A 21,517-nucleotide genomic window follows, 5' to 3' on the forward strand; every position below is an offset into this window, starting at 1 on the left:
CCTCCTCCTCCTCCTCCTCCTCCTCCTCCTCCAGCCGAAATCATGTCCATCCTAATTGCGCCTGGTGCATCTTTTGATATGTAATTAACCGTCACTTTAAGACTCGATGCACGGTATATTTTGCAGTACACATCGGGAACATTGATGTTTTTTCTTCTTCCCTTTCTCTTCCCTGGCCCACTCCTCCCTTCCTGATCAGACCCATGGCCACTTTTCTGTAGGTGAGGCTCATTATGCTCATCTGAGAGCGCGGAATTAAACCTCCTCCTCCAAACTCATTACCGTGAGCTAGATTTCACCGGCTGCGGATAGGCACTGCGGTGGTGCTGCTTTTAAAAGCCAGAGCCAGATAATTAGAAACTTTAGAAGCGCAGTTCCCATGGCTATAGCCAGAGCGAACAACTAATTCTATTTGAACTAATTACGTTCCATAGCGCTACGCTGTGATTGCTATGCCGACGCTCAGCCTCCCCTATGTAATACGTCCGAGGGTTCCATCACGAAACAGTGGCAGGGATGTGTTTCTTGTGCGTGTGACTGACGCGTACGTCATTGTGCGTCGGCATTACTCTCTGTGCACAGCGCGTCTGCAGATACTGTACACACACACACACACACACACACAGACACACACACACACACACACACACCCCTGCTCGCTCCCAACTGTGTGCATTTGAAACTGCTGAAGCCCCGTGCAGGCTCCATAACGCTTATTTTGGGAGTGTGTTGACATCATCAAAGTGCGTCAGAGGAGGTTTTAGTCCTGCAGCCTGGGTAATGAAGTCTGAGGTGAATTCTGGCTGTTGCGACGGCGGAGCACAGGGTGAACACACAATCTGTGCTCCGCAACAAAAAAACAATCTGAATATCTGATTATTTGAGCACATTGGTGGTTTACAATGGCACTTTCAATTACAAGCTGTGTATTCATTTCACTCTTTCCATTACTTTTAGTACGCTGCCTTGGTTGCTTTATAAAAAAAGGTATTAGATTGTACCCATAATGCAACTCTCTACTTTGTAATGTCAGCGTAACCTGTTTGACGCGTTATTTTCTCAGACCTAAAAAAAGCTCCACCAGAAAGCCACACAATACGATGATGATGATACAACACAATCTGAGACGTACTGGAACTGATCTTCATGTGTCAAGTCAAGTGTATAGTAACTCTAAAATCCTTGTGCACCACTCAGTCACCCACATTTGTAAATGTCACCTGTACAATATTTTCACATAATGTTTTCTTTAAAAAAAACAACAACAACCTATGTCTTGACTGCAACATGTGAAAGCATGTTACTGATGTGCATAAGTGCACAAGCTGGTTCCCGCGCTTTGTATTTGAAAGGACTTGCATCGCGTCAAAGGTTACCCAGGCAACGATGCAGAGGTTGACTCACGCTTTAGAACAGCCCCCCACAGGGGCTGCACAGTTGCACCCAAACGCTAGAAATTAGTGGATATTTGCCTTATTATTGGTTATTTTACTGGGGTTATTTTTTGGTTGTTTGTTTTTTTCACCTGGCAGGGGTTGTTGTTGGCCTGGTGGCCCGCCAAGCCTATATCAATAAACACTGATTACACGTCAATTTTCTTTGCCGCTACATCTAAGGCCTATTTTTGTAATATTTTTAGACAATGCAGAAAGGCTGTCTGTCATTAAATCTCTGTTTCCCTGCTTCTCCCTCACTCTTTCTCTTTGTGTGGAAAGCTTGCTTGCCCTCGTGAGAGGTGTCCAAGTCCAGACCAACAGACCCAGGCTGACTAAATATAGCAGGCAGACTGTGACAGCAGGGGACACTGTGCTCCCCCCCTCCGGCCCTCCCCCCCGTCTCTCTTGCTGTGGCGCTCGGTACAGACGTTTTCACTGCAAACTACAGCAAAGCAACTGAATTGTCTTCCACACATGCCGGAAAAATTGTGCAAGGAATGTGAAGCACAAGACATCGTGCATGCAATCGCATACAGTAAAAAGAACTGTACACAAAGACTAATAGACAGCATACTTCTTTCTCTAGCTAACACACACACACATGCTGCCAGGCCAAATAGGATTCACTTAGGACTCAATAAAGCAGACAGAAGCACTATTGTCTCTAACACAGGCCTATTGTGTTGCACAGAGACTGTGACGTGGGTCTGTGTTTACTACACAGTGAGCATTCCTCTACAGACACACACAATTAAAGTCACATGCATACAGGATCAATCAAACACACACACACACACACATGCACGCAGAGGCATATAGAAATATATCATGAAGGACACAAATCAGTATTAAAATGAACACCCTTACACACACACACACACGTGCGGACACACGTACACACGTACACACAGCATCAAACCCATCTCTCTAAGGGGAGCTGAGCGATGAACATGAGTGACGCCGCCACATGCCAGGCTGTGAGAGATGTGTTGCCTGGCATGTTAGGCTGCATGTCAAATGGAACATGCCAGGCCTTCAGGGGGAAATCGCTGAAGAACGACCGCGACGAGAAGCGGATGTCCCAATGCAATATCGCTTATAATACCAGCTACAATATCTGGAATGGCACTGCAGAGAGGCGGGGGGGGGGGGGCGCGCGCACAGTGGGACGCGCACTTGTAGCCACAGTGTTCCTGGTGTCGTTCGTTGGCATACCTGCTGTTGAGGGTACTGCATCCCGCCCATGCCCATCTGGCTCCTCCCCTGCATCCCCATTGGATATCGGTGTGGAGGAGGCGAGGTGTACGGCTGGCTAGGGGGGTAGGGTCCACCCCCGGGCTGCTGTGGAGTGGAGTAAGGATTGTTGGCCATGCCGTACAGCTGCGATCGCTTCATGGCCATGAAGTCCATGGAGGACACCTGTAGAGGGGGACAAAAGGGATTAATGATCGTGTCATCGGCTATTCTTCCCCGTCTGATATTTCACATCCATTCATCTGACGCTTTCGGATGAACTCATCCGCCATCTGCCAAGCTGGAAGCCCTGACAGAAGTCCACTAAGTGCAGACACACACACACACGCCAAACCACAGCCGCCATTGATTTATTTCAGAATTGCACAGTGAGTGGAGGCCTTAAAATTAATATCTACAGGTCATAAAAGGGAAACGACAAATGGAATCAAGCAAGCAAAGAAGTTTATTGCATAGCGATCAGGAGCAAACTTTGCAGGCGGCGGGCCAAAGTAAAAATGGTTTAATTACAACCTGAAGCTTGTTCCTTTGTTTTTAATGTGTGAAAGGGTTTTAAAAACAGTTGTAAATGTTGTTTAAAGCGATGGGAAGCAATGGCAATAAAAACTCTATGGCCTTGTTCCCACAAGCGCAGCCCCAGCAGTGCGAACGATCACCGCGCTGCGCTTCCCCTCCCCGCTTGCGATGTTGACGGTGCTTACAGCAACCGACCGAAATAGTTATTATTGCATTGAGTTAATTGCTCTTAGGTCAAGCGAAAGTTAGAGAACAGGTCTTTTGTGAGAGTCTCGGCAGGGATCCGAACTATACATTACAACAGGTTTACGGGTTTTAAATCCCCGGGGGGGAATTCAGAGCAGTTCAGCAGCACCTCGCCCTCCACGCCACGCCTCGGGAGCTACAGCGGCGTATTATGGGACAAACACGCAACAACAACAGCAACAGCAACAACAACAACAACAACAAAATCAAAGAGAAGTTGTCAAAGGCTATTTATTCCATTGTGAGTGTTTCAGAGACTTTTTTATTAGGGGGTTGTCTGGGGGTCTCGGCAATCGCAAAACTCCGGTACAGTGCGCCCGGGGCCCACGCTAATCCGTCACCCGTGGCGGCGTGTTTGCCTGTCTGCCGGGCAGATAATGTGGAGTTCTTCTATCTTCCCCTTTCCCCTCTCATGCTGTCTCCCCTTTGTCTCCGCCGAGTAGGATCATGTGTGATTTATGACATTTTGTTCCCACTGTTTCATTCACACACACACACACACACACACACACACACACACACACTTTCTCTTCTCCTCTCTCATCTCCAACTAACCCCCCCCCCTCCCTTCCATCTCCATCTCCATCTCCACCAGCTCCCTCCTCAGTTCCCTTTCTTCTCCCCAACTCAATATCACCTCGTCTCGTGGAGAGGAGAAATTGCCGCCGCCTCATATTGCCCGGCTAATATCAAGGAGACATGTCAGGGGATGGGAGCACTTTATTCAGCGGGTTTTACGTGCAGACGGTTACGGTGCTCCACTCTTAAAGTGGTTTTGTCTACTGAGGCATGCGCGTGGAGTAGTTTGGACTAATTCAGAGAGCGTGGAGGGGAGAGAGTGAGAGAGAAGTGTTTGGGAAGTGAGAGGGATGGAGAAAGAAAGCCAGAGAGAGAGAGAGAGAGAGAGAGAGAGAGAGGAATGAGTGCTCTTGGGTGTCTAAAAGTTATTTCACAGCATGGAGGTGTGTGTCAGCGCATGCAAGGGGAGGGGGTTGTGCAGCAAAGGGCATGCATCACCAGGATTTCAGGAGTGTAATCCTGCGAAATAGGGGGACAAAAAAACACACACACCTTTGTGACATTTCATTGTGTGTGTTAATGCGCGCCCGTCGCGCCGCTCATGTCCTCTACTCTTTGCCTTGCCGTTCATGTACGAAGCTGCTAATAAGCAGATCGTTCCCGACGCTGCAGAGGGCTAAAGTCGCAGAGTGTAGCGAGCCGCGCTGATTTACTGCTGTGAAAAAAATGAAATATCTAACCGCTGGAAGGAAATCGACAGCTCATCTGACAAAATGATTGCCAGCAATCGAGTCAAAAGCACTTTAGAGAATAATTAAAGTGGTGAGCCATTTTCCATTTTTTTATTTAAAAAAAAAATTTGGATGGAAAACCAATTTGTATTTTTGAAATATTGACTGATGAATCTAAGGTCCAAGAGGCAAAGACCTCTTTTCTTTTGAGAGAAAACCTTGAATCATCACACAATTTGTCTCACGCTCCTTGGAAGCCCAGCAAGACGATAAAGAGCCAGACTGAACAGGGACCGACGGTGACCTGATAACGTCTTCCTTCATTCATGATGCAACTAAAACACATTTAGTGCTTCAGTACAGTAACTGAAGAAAGAAACAGAGTTTCAACTAAGTGAAGGGCAAAGGTAAAAACTATAGTTTTAAGCTGCTTCGGATGAGCTAAATATGACACTGGTCAGATGTTCCTCGTGTCGCGATAATGGTGTTGTTGGAGGGCAACACATGACCTGCCTAAAAGATTTGACACCCAGAACACACACACACACACACACACACACACACACACACACACACAAAGGTCCATTTGCAGTGACAGGACGGCCCTCTCCAGTTTGTGAAAATCCAGGGCACTGTGCCACCTGTGATGTAGGGGACACACACACACACACACACACACACACACACACACACACACACACACACCCCCCCTCACTGCACATCCAGTTCACCAGTCCGTCTCAAGAGGTCTTCCGTTTGCACCCCCCCCCCCCCCGCCAAAAAAAAAATGCTACACAAGCAAATCCCCCTCACACACCTACCAACCGTACACGGAAAACAACTTCAGAGTTTTGGGAGGAGGAGAGGATGCTCGATCAAACACAACACACAAACACACACACACACACACACACACACACACACACACACACACACACACACACGCAGAGAAGAGCGTGTTAGCAAAGAGCACTGGCTCACACTGTTGATCCCTTCTCTCTCCCGCCCTGTCACACACACTCACACACACACACACACACACACACACACACACACACACACTTGTGAGGATTTCTTAAATAAAGCAGCCGCAATAAAATTACATAGAGCTATCTGACACACTGGTCGGTCTTCCACACATGGTATTATCCACACCTATCCACAGAGGTAAAAAAAAGAATATTCTCTGCCTCCCCAAACGGAGCCTCATATCTGCTCTCATGACAAGTTCCACTAAATGAGATTTCAGCCCACTGCAGCCTTTTTCCTAGAGATATGCCCAACATTTCCCTCACACCAGTGGGCACAAAAAAAACCCCCCAACAATCATTCTTGACAAATTGAAACATACTTTTTTTTCCTCTCCCCTCGGAGAAATGGCTGCACTTAGGAAAAAAAAAAATTATGAATATGACACAAAGTGAATGGTGTTTTTTGCCAGGAGGGACAGTGGCGGGGAAAAAAACCTAGACAGTATTCAGAGAATTGTTTTTTCATTTTCTTCCAATGTGTTTTTCACTTTTGTTCAGCATGCCATTCAATGGAGGAGGCCTGGGAGACAATAGTAATTCAACTGTTAAATTTAAAATTCAATTTATAAACTCCTCTACAATGTTCTGAGTCTCTCCCTCTTTTCCTTTTTTTTTGCAAAACAAAGCCATTAAAACAGAACATGGGTGAAATTACTGTGGGGTGAAACCTGCTAAATTGCTTTTCTGAGCTCAATCGACGGCATTTTTATGTTGCAAATATAATTTTACTCCTCCTCGCTTTAATGTGCTAAGTTGTTAATCAGAAAGAGACAAAATGCTCGACACAAAAGGCTTGGATGTGCGGATTATGAGACACACACTGGGATCAAACAAACATAAAACTATTGGTTAATGGTTATTATTCCAATTTCATTATGAATGCGGGAATTATTTAAAAAAAAAAATTCAGATTTATCAGCCGTGGTGAATGAGCATGTTGGAGCAGGGCTGGCACACATGACACGACACACACACACACACACACACTCACACACAAACACACACACACACACACACATTGTCCCTGTGGCTATTGCTACGCTTGTCCTTCACACTAGATGACCAAATCATCACCTGTCTGCATCAGCCCTTCATTTCAGTTATTTACAAACGACGCACGCACGCACGCACGCACGCACGCACACACGCACACACACACACACACACACACACACACACCATGCTCACCCAACAGGCTCATCTGCTAACTAGCATTAGTGAGATCAGTGTTGCTACTGTTCCCTTAAAATCAACAGTTTTTTTTCAGACTTACAACTTAATGGGGGTCTTCATATGTTCACATGTTCTTTATGGGCTACAAGCTGCTTCATTGAATATTAGCTATACTTCAGAAAACCTCGAAAAACTATTATGATCCCTGGTCTCCAACAGCAGCCTTCCTTCATTTGGCATTCACATGGCAAAAATTAGTGCCGTGCAAAAATGCTTCCGACTATCTAAAGAGCCATTAAAAACCTGATTGTGTATGACAATGAGGCCCGAGATGCCTTTTAGGTATTGATTATCTTCTCTTGTTCCTTGGATGGACCGCTGCAGCATCGCAGCTTTTTTTTTATCCCTGTGTAATGAAACCATTTTGGCCCGCGCGTATTTGTGAGGAGAAACAAATAAGGATAATTATTGTCAACGGGTCCTCTTTATCCTCTGCGCTGCGTCTGTCTTGGGAGAATCAACATGCTGCAGCCAGAGTCGGCTGGTCTGCAGGGACTATCAGCCGCTGTCTTTCATGTTATTTATTTATACCATGCAGCAGAGCACTCTCCATTTCCTATTACACTGCGGGGCCCACGATGCCTGGGCCTCCAGAACAAAGCTCTGCATTTCAGGCTTGAAACACTGTGCATTTGGGCCTACAGTGCTGTTTCAAGCAGGGGAGAGAAAAAATAGAATATGGTGAAAAGAGAAAAGAGGCGAGAGGGAGGAGCGGGAGGAGAGGGAGAGGGGAAAAAGAGGAGAAGAAGAGAGACTGCAGCTGTGGGCGAGTGCAGATCGAGTTCCATATTAATGTGTGCAAATTCCCCCGCTCCTGCTGACTAAGATTAGAAAAATTAATTTCATGGATGCAGAGACAATACTGATGTCATCAAGCGGAGAGGAGAGGAGCTGCGCGCCGTTAACTCCTCCTTGCCCGGCCTCCGAGAGGAATAGATCTCCCTTTTGTGTTCGGTCCCTCGCTTCGTTTCACCGTCTGCATGCAGGTGAACTAAATACTAAACACAGACGACGGAACACAAGTCGGCCCAGTCAGACCGTCTTCTGTTGTCGTTTTCATCAACGTGATCCATCCTGAAAGCAGAACTTTGGTGGTGTATGTGTGGAGTAACGGAGCCGTGTGCGCGGCGGTGGTGCTCCCTTGTGACTGCCCGCATTGCTAAGAGGGCCAAATCCAGCGAATTACGTCCTGAAACACAATCTCATCCCGCATCTCAGTACGCACGCCTTGTTAGTAAAAAGTCTCGCAACGCATGACAGCGTAGAAGACTACCACTGGTCCCGCGGGGAGCTGGGAGCTGGGTAGATCCACACTGCCTTTTTTTTTTTTCCTCTTCCGTCAGCCCCTGTATGCCTGGATGGCACAGGCGGCTAGGCATGAAGGCTGGCTGCCCGCGAGAAGCATGAAATCATCTGAGGGGAGAGAACGAGCGGTGCAGGGCGATGACAGCCATCGAGGAGACGGAGGGGAAATGTATACGCACACGGCGAGTGTGTCGGGCAATAACGCCGTGAGTCGAGGAAGAAAGGCAGACGGAGAGAGGCCAGATAACAGGCTGTTGTTATGCGGCCGACCGGCGTGGCTTTTGTGCTCGGCGCAATGCACATAATTGGTCTCTCTCCCGCGCTTGTCCTTGGAGCTGTTGATCGGTGTGCCCTCTGCGTTTGACACCAATATTTACACCACACACAAGCATCAGGGTGCTAAGGAACAGACCCTCCCCTTTTCCAACCCCCCCCCCCCCCCCCCCCCATGCGCATCGGGAAAAGTCGCCGGGCGCTCGGTTCGTCACGGCCGGCGTAAAAGACGTCATTAAGGGAGGGGAGGTGGGGGATGGGAGCGAGGAGGGGGGGGGGGGGGGGAAGGAGGGAGGCTGCTTCATCTGTCTCGAGTGAGATTGGGGTCGCAGGGTCACCGGAGCCCCTTTCCTTCGCCGAGACTGAGAGCAAAAAGAAGCAGCAGAGAGAGGGGGAAAAAAAGAAAAACCCTCAATGACAAAACGAGATGTGCCTGACACGCCGGCGACACACCATTAGAGAATGAAAACAAATAAAATGCAATTGTCTGCAAACAGTCGAGGAAACATGTGGGGGAGCGGAGTGCGCAAATTTGCCAGGAAAATCTCCTGCCAAGGAGCAGTTTTCTGAAGAAAGAGTGAATTTATTTTCATTTCCACTGTATAACAAGGAGTAGAAGAGATTAATGGACCAAAACGATAAACACACACTGAGCCTTGTTAGAAATAAGAACGTGTTGGGGTTTTTGTTTTTTTTCCAGGGGACATTTTGTCGTGTTTTTTAAATCAGGTCAAGGATCAAAAAATTCTTCGTTCTCCTCTGAAGTGTTGACTGTGTTTTTAAACCACATGACAAACTGCTACAAAATCAGCAGCGTTTCCCCGAGAAAACCAAACAAATTTAAATGCTCTCAGGGAATATCGGCGGCTCCCTTTGGGATCCAGCTCGCCTGTTTTCATAGAATCTGTTACTGCTGCGGAGGAGTGCAAGCCCTGCCACATTCCCAGTCTTTTCTTGTCTCTCCGTCCCGTGTGCTTCCTGCCTGTCGTGACCCTGGAACAGAGGAGAGCCGCTGAAAAAGCCCATTTCATCCAAGGGCCATGGTGGAAACGAGAGGAATGCGCTTCTCTCCAACTTCCCCAGCCCACAGAACCCCATGGAGAGATGCTGTTACACAACCAGATGAACGAGAGGAAGAAAAAAAAAAAGGGGGGGGGGGGGGGGGCAGGAGGGAGGAAAATAACAATAACTCCATCTGCCCCAAAGAGAGAGAGGGAACAGGCTATTTGAGTAAATGCGCTGCCCTTTCGCTTCCCACGTCTCCCGGAGCAATGCCAAAACGCTTAAATATGCAGGCTGGATTCTCCCCCTTATTCAGGGAAATCACCACCTTTGCTAATGGAACGGTATTGGAGAGGAACCGCGTTTTACACAGCTCGGATAATTATGAACGAGGTCCCGTATCACCAAGTGTGTTTATGAATTAGCAATGGTTATTCATGATATTGTGCTCAGAGTAGGGTGAAAATACATAAGTGAATACTGAGCGAGCAGACCAACAGAAACGGTGTTAAAGGGTCCTGAGGGGGCTTTCTCTGCCATCCATTAGTCTTCCCTGGAAGGCAAAGCTTAACAAGCTCCTCCGGCTGGGAGGCTGCCCATGGAAGGAGAGGGAGGAGAGTAAATTATGAATTTGAAAGCTTCATCTAAAGTCCTAAATAAGTCCCACTCCCTCTTATTAGGCCCTTTTCCACCTTTCCTCCTTGAAACAAGTCTTTTAAGTAATTAATAAATAGCCAATGTACTGTGCCTATAAAAAGAAAGTTGTCAAACTAGGTCACATCACCCGTGGTGCAGTTAAAGAGGCTCCCCCACTAAAAACAGGGATTTACATTCGGGCTGTTTGTTTTGGATCACTGCCCAGTCCTCCAGGGTGGAATCATCCATACTTCTCCTGCAGGTGATCCATCACTATAAAACATAAATAAAAAAATAATAATAATACAAAAATAACAAATAACAAACACATCCTGACCTTCTGTCCCCAGGCGGATATTAGATACTCATTAAGAGTCACCTGAAACAATTTGAACTGAATTGATTTCATTATCGGACTCGGCACGACACAAGGGGCCCGCACGTCTGATAGCTCAGCGGGAAATTTACAAAGTTAATTAGAAAAAAAATTGATTTTCATGTAATTTTTTTTTCCCCCTCCCTCCGCTCGACCGTCATAAAGTGACGGGGGGAGAGGGGCCTGGTGATGTGCGGCGGCGGCGATGTTCAACGCAGAATGCGAACACGGGTCAGAGTTGTGTATTGTCACTGGAGCCTGAACATTTATTCCGGCCTTCAATGGTAATAGAAGGGCATGTGTGTGTGTGTAAGTGTGACAGATTGTGTAATGATTGCTATGATCTCGACACCTGCACATAAGAGTCCCTACAGCAGCCGCAGCAGCAGCAACAGACGTGGCCTTCATTTTCCCCTGCAATGCATGTGAGCCTCTTCGCTTCCACCTCCCCAGAAATGGTGCCCCTTTGACCTGGGTTAAGGGCCCTGGAAATAGGTTCCTCTCCTCCCGCGGCCCCTGCAGGTGACCCTCTGTGAGCCCGGGCCAGGCCTCTCATCTCCCGGGCCCCGACTGGGAATCAATCACTGAGGCCGGCTGGGAACTTGGGGGGGGGGGGGGGGGGGGGGGGGGGGGGGGGGGGGGGGGGGGGGGGGGCTGGCTTCGATCAATGAGAGGCTCCAGGGAGGCTTGTGGGAGCCCTGATGCATGGTCTGACCGCACATTTGCACCCCTGACTCACGCTGAGCTCCACCATTCACTCTTATCATTGCCAAGCCCCGGGGGCAGTTATGTTTATGGTGAACTGGGTGTGTCAGACAATATGAATAGCATATGACTGAGAAAATCGATTGGTAGTTGCACTTAACAGGCCTTAACTAGATTTGGATATGCTCACACTGAAAAGGACTGTCCGTATACATGTCCTGCATGGTACCAATCCCTTTTTCTTTTCTTTTTTTGGGGGGGGGAATAAAATTAAACCACAGCTAAATCTTGCCGTCATTAAATCACGCATTTAGTAACAGTGCAAACCACCGACAAAATCTATATGAGGACATGTCACTATGTGGCCAGAAGGAGTACCGTGATCATGAGTTGTTTTACACACTGAACCTTGACCGACCTTTTATGTTCAGGTTTTTATTAAAGGCCAGACATATTAAAGGAATGCACATATTTCCCAGGAGAGGCGGCCTATCTTTTGGCTGCAACACACAGATTTCACCATGTGTCAGGATCCGTGAAGGAACTGCTGTGTGTGTCTGTGTGTGTGTGTGTGTGTGTGTATTGTATGTATACACCTATGGCGGTTTTACACACTACACACACAAATGTGTATAGTATACAGCATTTTAACCAACAACAAATGCACAGCTTGTCTGTGAATGTCTGCCAATATCCCTGAAACATGTGTATATGCTTTTGATTTTGTGTGAGTGTCTGTGTGTGTGTGTGTGTGTGTGTGTGTGTGTGTGTGTAAGTGCCAGCGTGCGCACTAATGTGGCACTGTGCATGTGAACCAGCGTATGTTTTTACACACTACATTGACTAGTAAAATGATTTTCAAAACAATATGAGTAAACAACATTTGTGATCATGAATGTATGTGCAAAATACACGGAGGTGAGCGCACGCACGCACGCACCCACGCACGCGCACACACACACACACAGTACATTAAGCAGCTATAAATGCACAGCTTGTCTGTGAATGTCTGCCAATATCAGTGAAACATGTGTATAAGTGTGTGTGTGTGTGCGCGCGCGATCATTGTGTACCATCTGTGTCCAGATGTTATGTAGAGAGCAGGCTGCGTGGACAGCCAGACAGTTGGCAGGCCTTCTGACAGGCCTGTGTTCCTTATTGATAGAGGGATCACAGAGACAGAGGAGTCAGTCGTGCTCAGCTAGACCACAATATTGGCCTCTCTGCTGTTATTCATCCCAGTCAGGCAGGAGAAAATGGGATGTTCTGAGCCAAGTTTATGGCTGTCAGATCTGGGCCAAATAGGAGTTGAATAGGTTTCAAACATTTGGAAAACAGCATGAGGAACGTTTGATTTGTCATACAGATGCAGCCAGATTCCCGTGCCAGCGCTAAAGAATTTCATTGTATTTCAATTCTGACAGGGATTTTTTAATACAGATGACTATGAGGCTGAACGCGAAAAAAGCCCAGTGCGTCACAGTGAGCGGCAGCACAGGCCAACATGTTGGCGGAGTGGTTAGACTGGTTCCTTGGAGTTTGTGGAGGTGAGAGTGACGCACGGGGCAGCATAACAGAATACTACATTACTATGGACCCTTTGCTTAATCTGCCTTAATCAACCCATAGGTGTTTAGTATATAAAGTAAACACTGAGTTGATGATTTGAAATACTTTACTTATCAGAGTACATTATACTAAGTATAAATACAAATATATTAAGAAACATACAATTTTCCAAACCTACAATAATCCCAATGTTCTTGGAGTGAAGGCCTAAACAATCTTGCACATTATCCCAGTTTCTCTGCCTTTTTCGGGGCCTTTATAAAAGAAAAAGGCATCTGTTGACTTCTCACGTTCAGTTATTCCCTTGCAGATCCGTCCTCTTGACCTCCGCACCCCCGGTGCCATCTTTCTCCCTGGGCTCCGACCAGAGTTATGAAGCAGGGCCGACGTTTATGGAGGGAAGGCCCTTCCCTTTTTTTTCTCCCGGAGCTTTGATCCAGAAAGTTCTATAGCCTATAGTTTTGTAGGGGTCATCCAGGAGGAGCCATGTGGGCAAGCGATGTGTGTAAGTGAAAGCACATTGAGCTTCTCATTTTGAGCAGAGCCGCGGTGCGGAGGCTACTACAAAAGCAGGCCTTGTGGGGTTTTGAAGGTTTGCTATAAAGGTGCATGTTGGGTGTGTGTGTGTGTGTGTGTGTGTGTGTGTGTGTGTGCGCGTGCACGTGTGTATGCTCGAAGTACTTGTGCGGTTGTGGGAAAGGAAGAGACACTCAGCACTAATCATCGAGGGAAAAAAAACAACAAAAAAATTAAAAACAGAGTGAAAGTGAATCGAAAGCCAAACCAAAATTTCATCAGGCGGTATCACCCGCTCTCATAACTGTCATCTCTTACTTTCATCAAACCCCTCCGTCCCCTACACAAATTATTCATGCCGGCAGCTAAATATATTCACACCATTCTGTTTACTTTATTACTCCACTTTTATGCTGCTCTTTTCCCCACATTTGTTTACAAGAATAAAAGCCTACTCTGACAGAATTATCCCTCTGCACAACAAAAAATAAATCACAGCGCTTGCACACACATCATTCACATTCAAAGAGCACAGCTAAATTATAGATAGCCCCTTTCTCCCCAAATATGCATTTCATTAGCATTTCCTTCGCCTGTTGTCTTTTTTTCCCCCTCCCTTTCTGCCCGCCTGTGTGCACAACCCACTGATGTGTGTGCGCGCGCGTGTGTGCGCGCGTGTGCGTTTGACTAGAGAATGGGAACAGACTCGCAGCAAAGCAGGACGCGTCCCCTTTCCCAAGCCTAATTTAGGATTCAATTACAATACTCTTTAAAAAGCGTCGACTTCGCAATTAATTATTTTAAGATTAGCCTGACAGTAATGGGCCTCCCACCGACGCCAGCCAGCCCAAGACTGGCTGCCTGCACCCCATGACCACTCTGTCTCTCCACATACACTGTGTATACACACACACACACACACACACACACACACACACACACACACACACACCTTTCTCTCTTTATCCCCTTCATTCTCTACCTCTCCCCTTCACACTTTTTTAGCCTGCCTCATCTCCATCTTCCTCTCCCGAGGAAACAAGAGATAAATCTTCCCCCTCCTCACCTTCATTTCCCTCCCTCTGTCCTTTCATTTTCCCTCTCATAGCTTCGTGAGACTCTCTTATTTTTTGTCGGGGTTTTTTCACTTTCCATCTCTCTCTTTTGTTACTCTGCGTGCCGTGCTCTGATCTCCTTGACGGCGGCTGCACATTTTGGTATTGCCTCAGTACGGCGGACCGCTTTTTATGAGCCACGAGGGCCTTTCTCCCGCGTCCCCAGGAGACACTGACGGATGGGCCCTGCGACAATGCGCACGTAAACACTTGCCGCTCGTACATACATGTGCATGCACGACCGTCTGTCACCGCTGCTGCCAGGGGTAAGCGGGGGGAAAAAACATGCTGCCCTCCTCCGCCCGCTTTGATTGGAGCCAAGCAAATCTTTTTTTTCTCTCCCCCTTCCTCTCCCCGCTTTTTTTTTCTTTCCTTGTTTCGGAAATGAATCCATCCCCTTCCTCTCTCTCTCTGCTGCAAGTCGTAAGCCCCCCCCCCCCCTGACAAACTTCAGCCCCTGATTCTGTTTATTTAAATATTTGATATGTAAGCTGTCATAAAATAAATGTCACAAGAGCGAAAGGGAATTGATATGCAGGGTATGGGGAAAGAGACCATTATGGGTAATGGTTTCTGATGTACACCACAGCCCTCTCAGTGTAACCCCCCCTTCACACACACACACACACACACACACACACACACACACACACACACACACACACACACACACACACACACACACACACACACACACACACACACACACACACACACACACACACACACACCCCACCATACAGACGAACCTCCGCAAGAGACACTGAAGCAATAGGGCAATAGAGGGAGTGGAAGCATGTGCAATCTGAATGTGTGTGTTGCGTGTCGGTATCCACACAACGGCAGAGATGCAACAGCTATACACACACACGCAGACACACACACACGAGCGCGTTCGGCTAGCGATATGGAAAATAGGCCCTCCCATGCACAATTGACTTCTAATACATTGTATACTCCTGAAACCATCCATTTACCAGGCATTGCAATTTCAGGAGCCCTGAAAGCAGCACTTTGCAAGCACTTTGCAAAATACCTTTAAAAAAACCACAAAAAAAAACAGCCTTGACAAACACACTCTCTCTCTAACATGTCTGTAGAAGTGACAACACAGCCTTGTTCGCTGGTATATTGAACATGTCTTTATTGACTTGCCAAGAATTCCATGTTGGACACAAGATCTGGTGCTAAAGTACCTACTATTTAGACACCCTGCCAATACCATTATGAACACACACACACACACACACATCTCAGAACACATGCACGCGTCCCAGCTAGTGGCACCCAAAGGATTACATGGCTGTGACAATTTCAGCCAGGAACTGATAAAAAAAAGATGAATAAATAAATAAAAAATGGAAGGTAGGCGGGTGAATAAATCAAACACAGTTGCTGAGAGAAAAGACAGGGACATGAGTAAGAGATTCTCTCGGTGAACAACCTTGAGATTCTCCTTGATGCCAAGATGCTAAAATATTGCAGATCAGCACAAAAAATAAAACCCCCAATTAAGAGCGAAAAAAATAAAAAGATCGTCGCAAAATGTTCATTAGTGCTGACGGTACACTGGCTTGGCATTTCAGGGCCTTTTATTCTCAGACCTCTCGCCTGACAACCTCCCTAGGTCACGCCAAATCGCCGCGGGAGGAGGGAGTGACATTACATCAGGAGTCAAGAGTCAAAGAGGGGCGTCGCCGACCGTTGACCTCCATCACCTCGGAATGCTCACAAGTGCCACATCCCCGGAGTTCTTCCTCATTGGTTGACAGGAATGTCTTGAGAGGATACACACCTCCAGCTGATGTGACACGCACGACAAACATATCCGGTAGCCGCGATACTCATATTCACTTATATATTTGAAAAAAAGAATTTCACAACACTGATTACACAAATACACACATAATTAATATTCCTGCACTGATATCTATATTTATTCCCATGATCACACAGACATCGATCACACGAAAAACAGACCTGACCTTTATGCCTACAAACCTATATCAGTACACACCTATAGTCATATCCCCTTACTCACACATACAGTAGATTCATGTCCACACACACACACACACATACATATATATATATATAAATCTCCTCCACACACGCCCCCCTCAGAGTCCGGGTCAGGGTGCCCTCCAGAGCGCCCTCGCCCTCTCCACTGTTAATTACCACTAATTGGCCCCGCTCGTTTTTTTCCCCCCCTGCTATAATGGAACCATTCATCTTTACTATTTAATGAGTTAGGCGCCGTAGTCACCAGCCAAGGTCAACCGCGACTAGCATCCACCGATAGACCGATTTGGAAAACAAATGGGAGGCGGGGGAAGAAGAAAAAAGGAGGCCAAAAACAGAAGAGTGGGGAAAGACGGAGGGGTCGTTTCCGCTTTGGACAAACCGGAGGAGGAAATATGGGGAATCGCAGAGGTTTCCACATGCGACGCTGCCTTCTGGAATGTAGCCGATGTGTGAAAGAAGTTGAGAGATGTCTGAGAGCTGCGGGAGTCTGCAGTGTCCAACGGAAAAAACCACAACACACACAGGGAATTTCCAAAGACAGACTAATTAAAATACCCGTTGTGCGAGTGAAAACAATGTATCCCTCAAAACAATGCTTAAAGCGCAGTCTCGCGCAGTTAATAGGAGCTGTAAATAGTGTTTTGTTTTTTTCTTCTCCAAAAATGCAGGAAGAGCCTCTTCTCCGGCTTGAGCACAAATAATTATTATCAAAACTATCACTCCGAGTGTCAGCGCAGACTCCGGCCCCGGCGGGTGAGAGGGGCAACATGTTAGCCGCTTAAACTACCATACAACATCTAATTAACGCTGAACGCTTTAAATATAAGTCCATGGGTTGCTTTGTTTTCTTTTGTGTGGTAATCCCCAAAAGGAAGAAAGAAAATAATGAATGCTTCTGCATTTTACGGAAAAACATGGTGGGGACTTTTATAATGAAATGCCCAGAAAAGATATTCTCATGCAGTTTTCCAGACTAACACGGTTCTAAATCTGCTGTTGAGGACAAGAATGCAACCTTGTCATCAGGAAAAACTGATGTCAGAAGTGTCTGTTGCCAAATCGCGTACTAGCCGAGAAGTGTCTCACAGTAGACAACGGAGTTTTCTCACGCGTGACCCGGCGGCCAGCAGGTCAGACAAGACAACAGCGTCGTCACCTTCTCTACCCGGGCGGGCAGTCAAAGCCGCCAGTCTTTGCCTCAGGTAGAGCAGAGCAGAAGTTTTCGGGCTCGAGCATCATAATTTGCGTTGCTGGCAAGTGGTGCCAAAAAGCTTGACAACGGCCCATTTTCCTTGGAAACGTCGCTCCCGTCGGAGAAGTCACGTGCGCGCCGCGGCCCCTCCGTCCTCCAGGGCCGCGCGGCGCAGCAGAGGCAGGGACAGTCATGTGCTCCTGCAGCGCCGCGGCGATCAGCGTGGCACGACAGCGTTCGTCAATGGGACGGTTGTCTATGGATTATGGTAATGTGGTATTCCACACTCCCCTCTGGCGTGCGTCTGACATTACAGTAACCTTTGCATGTTTAGCCAACAGTAACTATGGATGTTCATTGAGCAGGGGGGTGGGGGGGTGGGGGGGGTGGCACACGCGCATGCTCGCACCTAGAAACACACAGGGACACACGGGCACACAGCTGCACGGGGAGATCGACTGTGCACAGCAAACATCTGCTCCTGCGAGCCGCGTTGATATCTTTTTTGGACAGAATTAACATCATGAGAGGAACGAGACAGTCAAAATAAAGTTCACTTGCGTTTGTCGATATCTAATCCAGTTTATCCGTTTTTTGTCAGAGGGGTGGCTGGAATGCGGAGCACGAGTCTGTCCATATTAAAAGGTGTGCAACGCGGGAAAATGAGGAAAAAATACCAGGACTGCAATCCACACCCACTGCGACACATTACAAACTAAATCGTTAACATAACATCTTCTCCCGCATGCCGTCTCTCCAGTGACCAGTGTATATGTGTGTGTGTGTGTGTGTGTGTGTGTGTGTGTATATACGGCTTTGGAGGAGGATGTGGTGTCAAGTTGTTTCCTAAATTGCTGTGATAAAATTGATCTAAATGAGGTAGAGTTGAGCCAGCAGTGACCACCGGTGTCCCGCTGTGACTAGTGTCTGTAAATCAACAACAGCAGACACACACACACACACACACACACACACACACGCACACACACACACCAGCTCCGTCCTCACAAACACGCTGGCTGGGGAAATGTATGCTTGACCTGTCAACAGAAAAGACAGGGAGCTGTGCACACATGAGTGTATGTTTAAGAGAGTCTGTGTGTGTGTGTGTGTGTGTGTGTTAGAGAGAGAAGGAAATGGGAGAGAGGAAAACAAAAACAATGCGATGACACAGATAAACTCATTAACAGAAACTCGGAGCATCGACGGTGTCCCATCGTGGGTTTTTTCTCCTATTTTTGTCTCTCTTTGCTTCACACGCCTCACTGGTGCTATTTGGTTGTTGTTGGTTTTTGTTTTTTTGTCTTTTTTGTAGCTGAGCAAATTGTGCCACCATGCCAGCTCCGATTAGGATCAACTGAAACCAAACAGACATGTGGCTGGAGTGTACAGTCTGGAACCGAGAGAGGAGTGCTGCGGAGGCTTTGATGTGCAGTGATGGATGCTGGTGATTGAGATGATGATGATGATGATGATGATGATGATGATGATGATTTTCTCACAGGCTGGTGAGAGGATGGGAGAATGGTTGTAGCATGTGTTTTATAAGTGAAGCCGCACACACACCCACACACACAATGACTATGTGGATTACAAATAGGCTTCTACTGTATGTAAGCATGCATTTACATTTCTATCATTAATAGGACCAAAACTAAAAGATTATGTTCAATGTTATCTGTTTGAAGTATTAATGACTCCTGAGTTACTATATTGCTTATTCCTGTACTCATACACACACATCTATGGTCTCACAGTAAATAAAAAGGCTTGAGACAGAATTTACAAAACAAGGAAAATTTGTGTCCAAAATTTTTTTTCTAGCTTTCCTTGAAATGTTCTATTTTTTATATCGATTGTTTTCGCTCCAGGTAAGAAGATATTCAAATAATATAAGATAATACAAAGCTGCAATGGAAAGGAAATATTGTGTACCACACAATATTTAAATTTTAATGAATAAGTAGAAGGAATTATGGTCACAACCCCCCCCCCCCCCCCCCCCGTCCCCCCCCCGTCCCCGAGTAATGGACATTGTAAGGCACTGTGAGGTTGACCTTTGACCTTTTGCACATAAAATGTTATCACTGTCAAAATTTTACCCTATTACATATTTGTGTGAAATCGTGTCATAACTGGCAGATTAATGCTTGAGTTATGGTAAAAAAAACTAACATGTTGTGAGGTCAAAGTGACTTTGACCTTTGACACTCAAATTCTAATCCATTTATTTTTGCGGTGCAACTGAAGACAATTTCCTCAAAGTGTTCCTCTGACAAGACTTTCACGAGAACGGGACGAACAGTCTGACGACCCAAAAAACACTACGCCTCCGGCTACAGCAGAAGAAGAAAAACTCCCATTATAATCTGCCAATTATCCTCTCCAATAAAGAGGGAACCAGGAAACCTCTGCAGAGTTTGGTTGGACGTCACGCTGCATCTTCGAAACTGGAATTAATTGCTGCAGTCACAAAATTGCTACATTTTTGGGAGGGACTGACCCGTGCGAACTTCTCCATTCCCTCTCCTGCATGACCAGAGAGCATCCAAAAGGAAAGGGGAAGGCAGCAGTTCCTGAGAGCAGGACAGTGCTTCAGTTGTGGCCCTCAGATCTGTTCACCATGGCGTATTAATATTCGATAGGATACGCTGGCTGTCTAATGCCTCGGAATTGACTGCTGATCCCTCGGGAGACCTAGCTGGCTACAGAGAGCCCGGGACAGAGAGGCAGATAAAAGAAGGAGAGAGAAAAAAATATATATCTGAAGAGAATACACAGAAAGCGGGCTTCAAACGGGAAAACAAGCTGCACAGAGAAACCATCTGTTATAAGGATGAAGTTAACTGAGGTTCATTTAGAAAGAGAGAGAGAGAGAGAGACGGAGAGACCACCCCTCCTCTGGGATGGAGGAGGAGGAGGTCCCTTCATTCAGCAGCTCCACATGGCTAATTAGCATATGTGAAGGTCAGGGTGTTGGCGGAGGAGGGGGTGGAGGGATGTTTGGGGCACCACCACAGCACCCACCCCCATGAGCTCTGGCGCACTGCCAACCACTCGCACACACACACACACACACACACACACACACTATTAAACCCAATATACGTGTGTGTGCGCGTGTGTGTGGGGGGGGGACAACTTGTAAATACTTGCTTGCTTTTTCTTTCATCATTCACAAGGCTTGAAGTGTGGTGCGATCCAGAGGGAGAGAGGATTCAAACTATGCCGACAGTTGCCAGTGTTACTGGACTCAGACACCGATCATAGCCTGCCCGTTGTACACTTCCTCTGTCTCTGCTCACACGGAGACGACTGCAAATAAGTCCCAGCGCAAGTATGCCTATGCAAATCGTGACCTATTTAGAAGTGAAAAAGACGAAAGAAGGTCCAATGAAATTATCGCAATGAAAAAAGACACGGAACTAATGAAATTACACTTGCAAATGGCCAATGGTTTTTTTCTTGAGTGAAAATCAATGGAGGTGCATATGTTGAATAAATAATGTCAAGAGCAACAGAAATTCGGCCACGTAAAACGATTGTGTCCATGCAGAATTTGTTATTACATGACTGTTGCAATGCTGACAAAATGAACCGCACAAAATTAAAGAAGACTGTCGTATCAGACTGACCAATATGACCAATATGGCAGAGAGCTGACAGTGATTTGTGATATGTTTGCTGTGACATTTTTAAAGTCTTGATGGACAAATGACTACACACAAAAAGCAAAAAAAAAAAGTATTGGTAATAGTTGTAAAGTGCTGAATCTACAGCTCATCTATAGCTGCAATCAACCCCCCATACCTGACCTATGAGAAATATACGAATCCC

The 21,517-nt window shown here is 46.7% G+C and overlaps 1 protein-coding gene across 3 annotated transcripts in view; it reads right to left on the reverse strand.

Moving 5' to 3' along the window:
* The window catches only part of LOC118286421 (AT-rich interactive domain-containing protein 1B-like), a 183,784-nt gene that overhangs the window by 155,286 nt on the left and 6,981 nt on the right, over positions 1-21,517 (reverse strand). For all 3 annotated transcript variants that reach the window (XM_047327194.1, XM_035610871.2, XM_047327193.1), the window contains exon 2: positions 2,652-2,855. In XM_047327194.1, coding sequence (XP_047183150.1) covers positions 2,652-2,855 — 204 coding nt within the window. The remainder of the gene's footprint in view (positions 1-2,651; positions 2,856-21,517) is intronic.

The sequence above is a fragment of the Scophthalmus maximus genome, chromosome 15 (genome assembly GCF_022379125.1).
Source record: "Scophthalmus maximus strain ysfricsl-2021 chromosome 15, ASM2237912v1, whole genome shotgun sequence".
In the NCBI taxonomy this organism is placed as follows: domain Eukaryota; kingdom Metazoa; phylum Chordata; class Actinopteri; order Pleuronectiformes; family Scophthalmidae; genus Scophthalmus; species Scophthalmus maximus.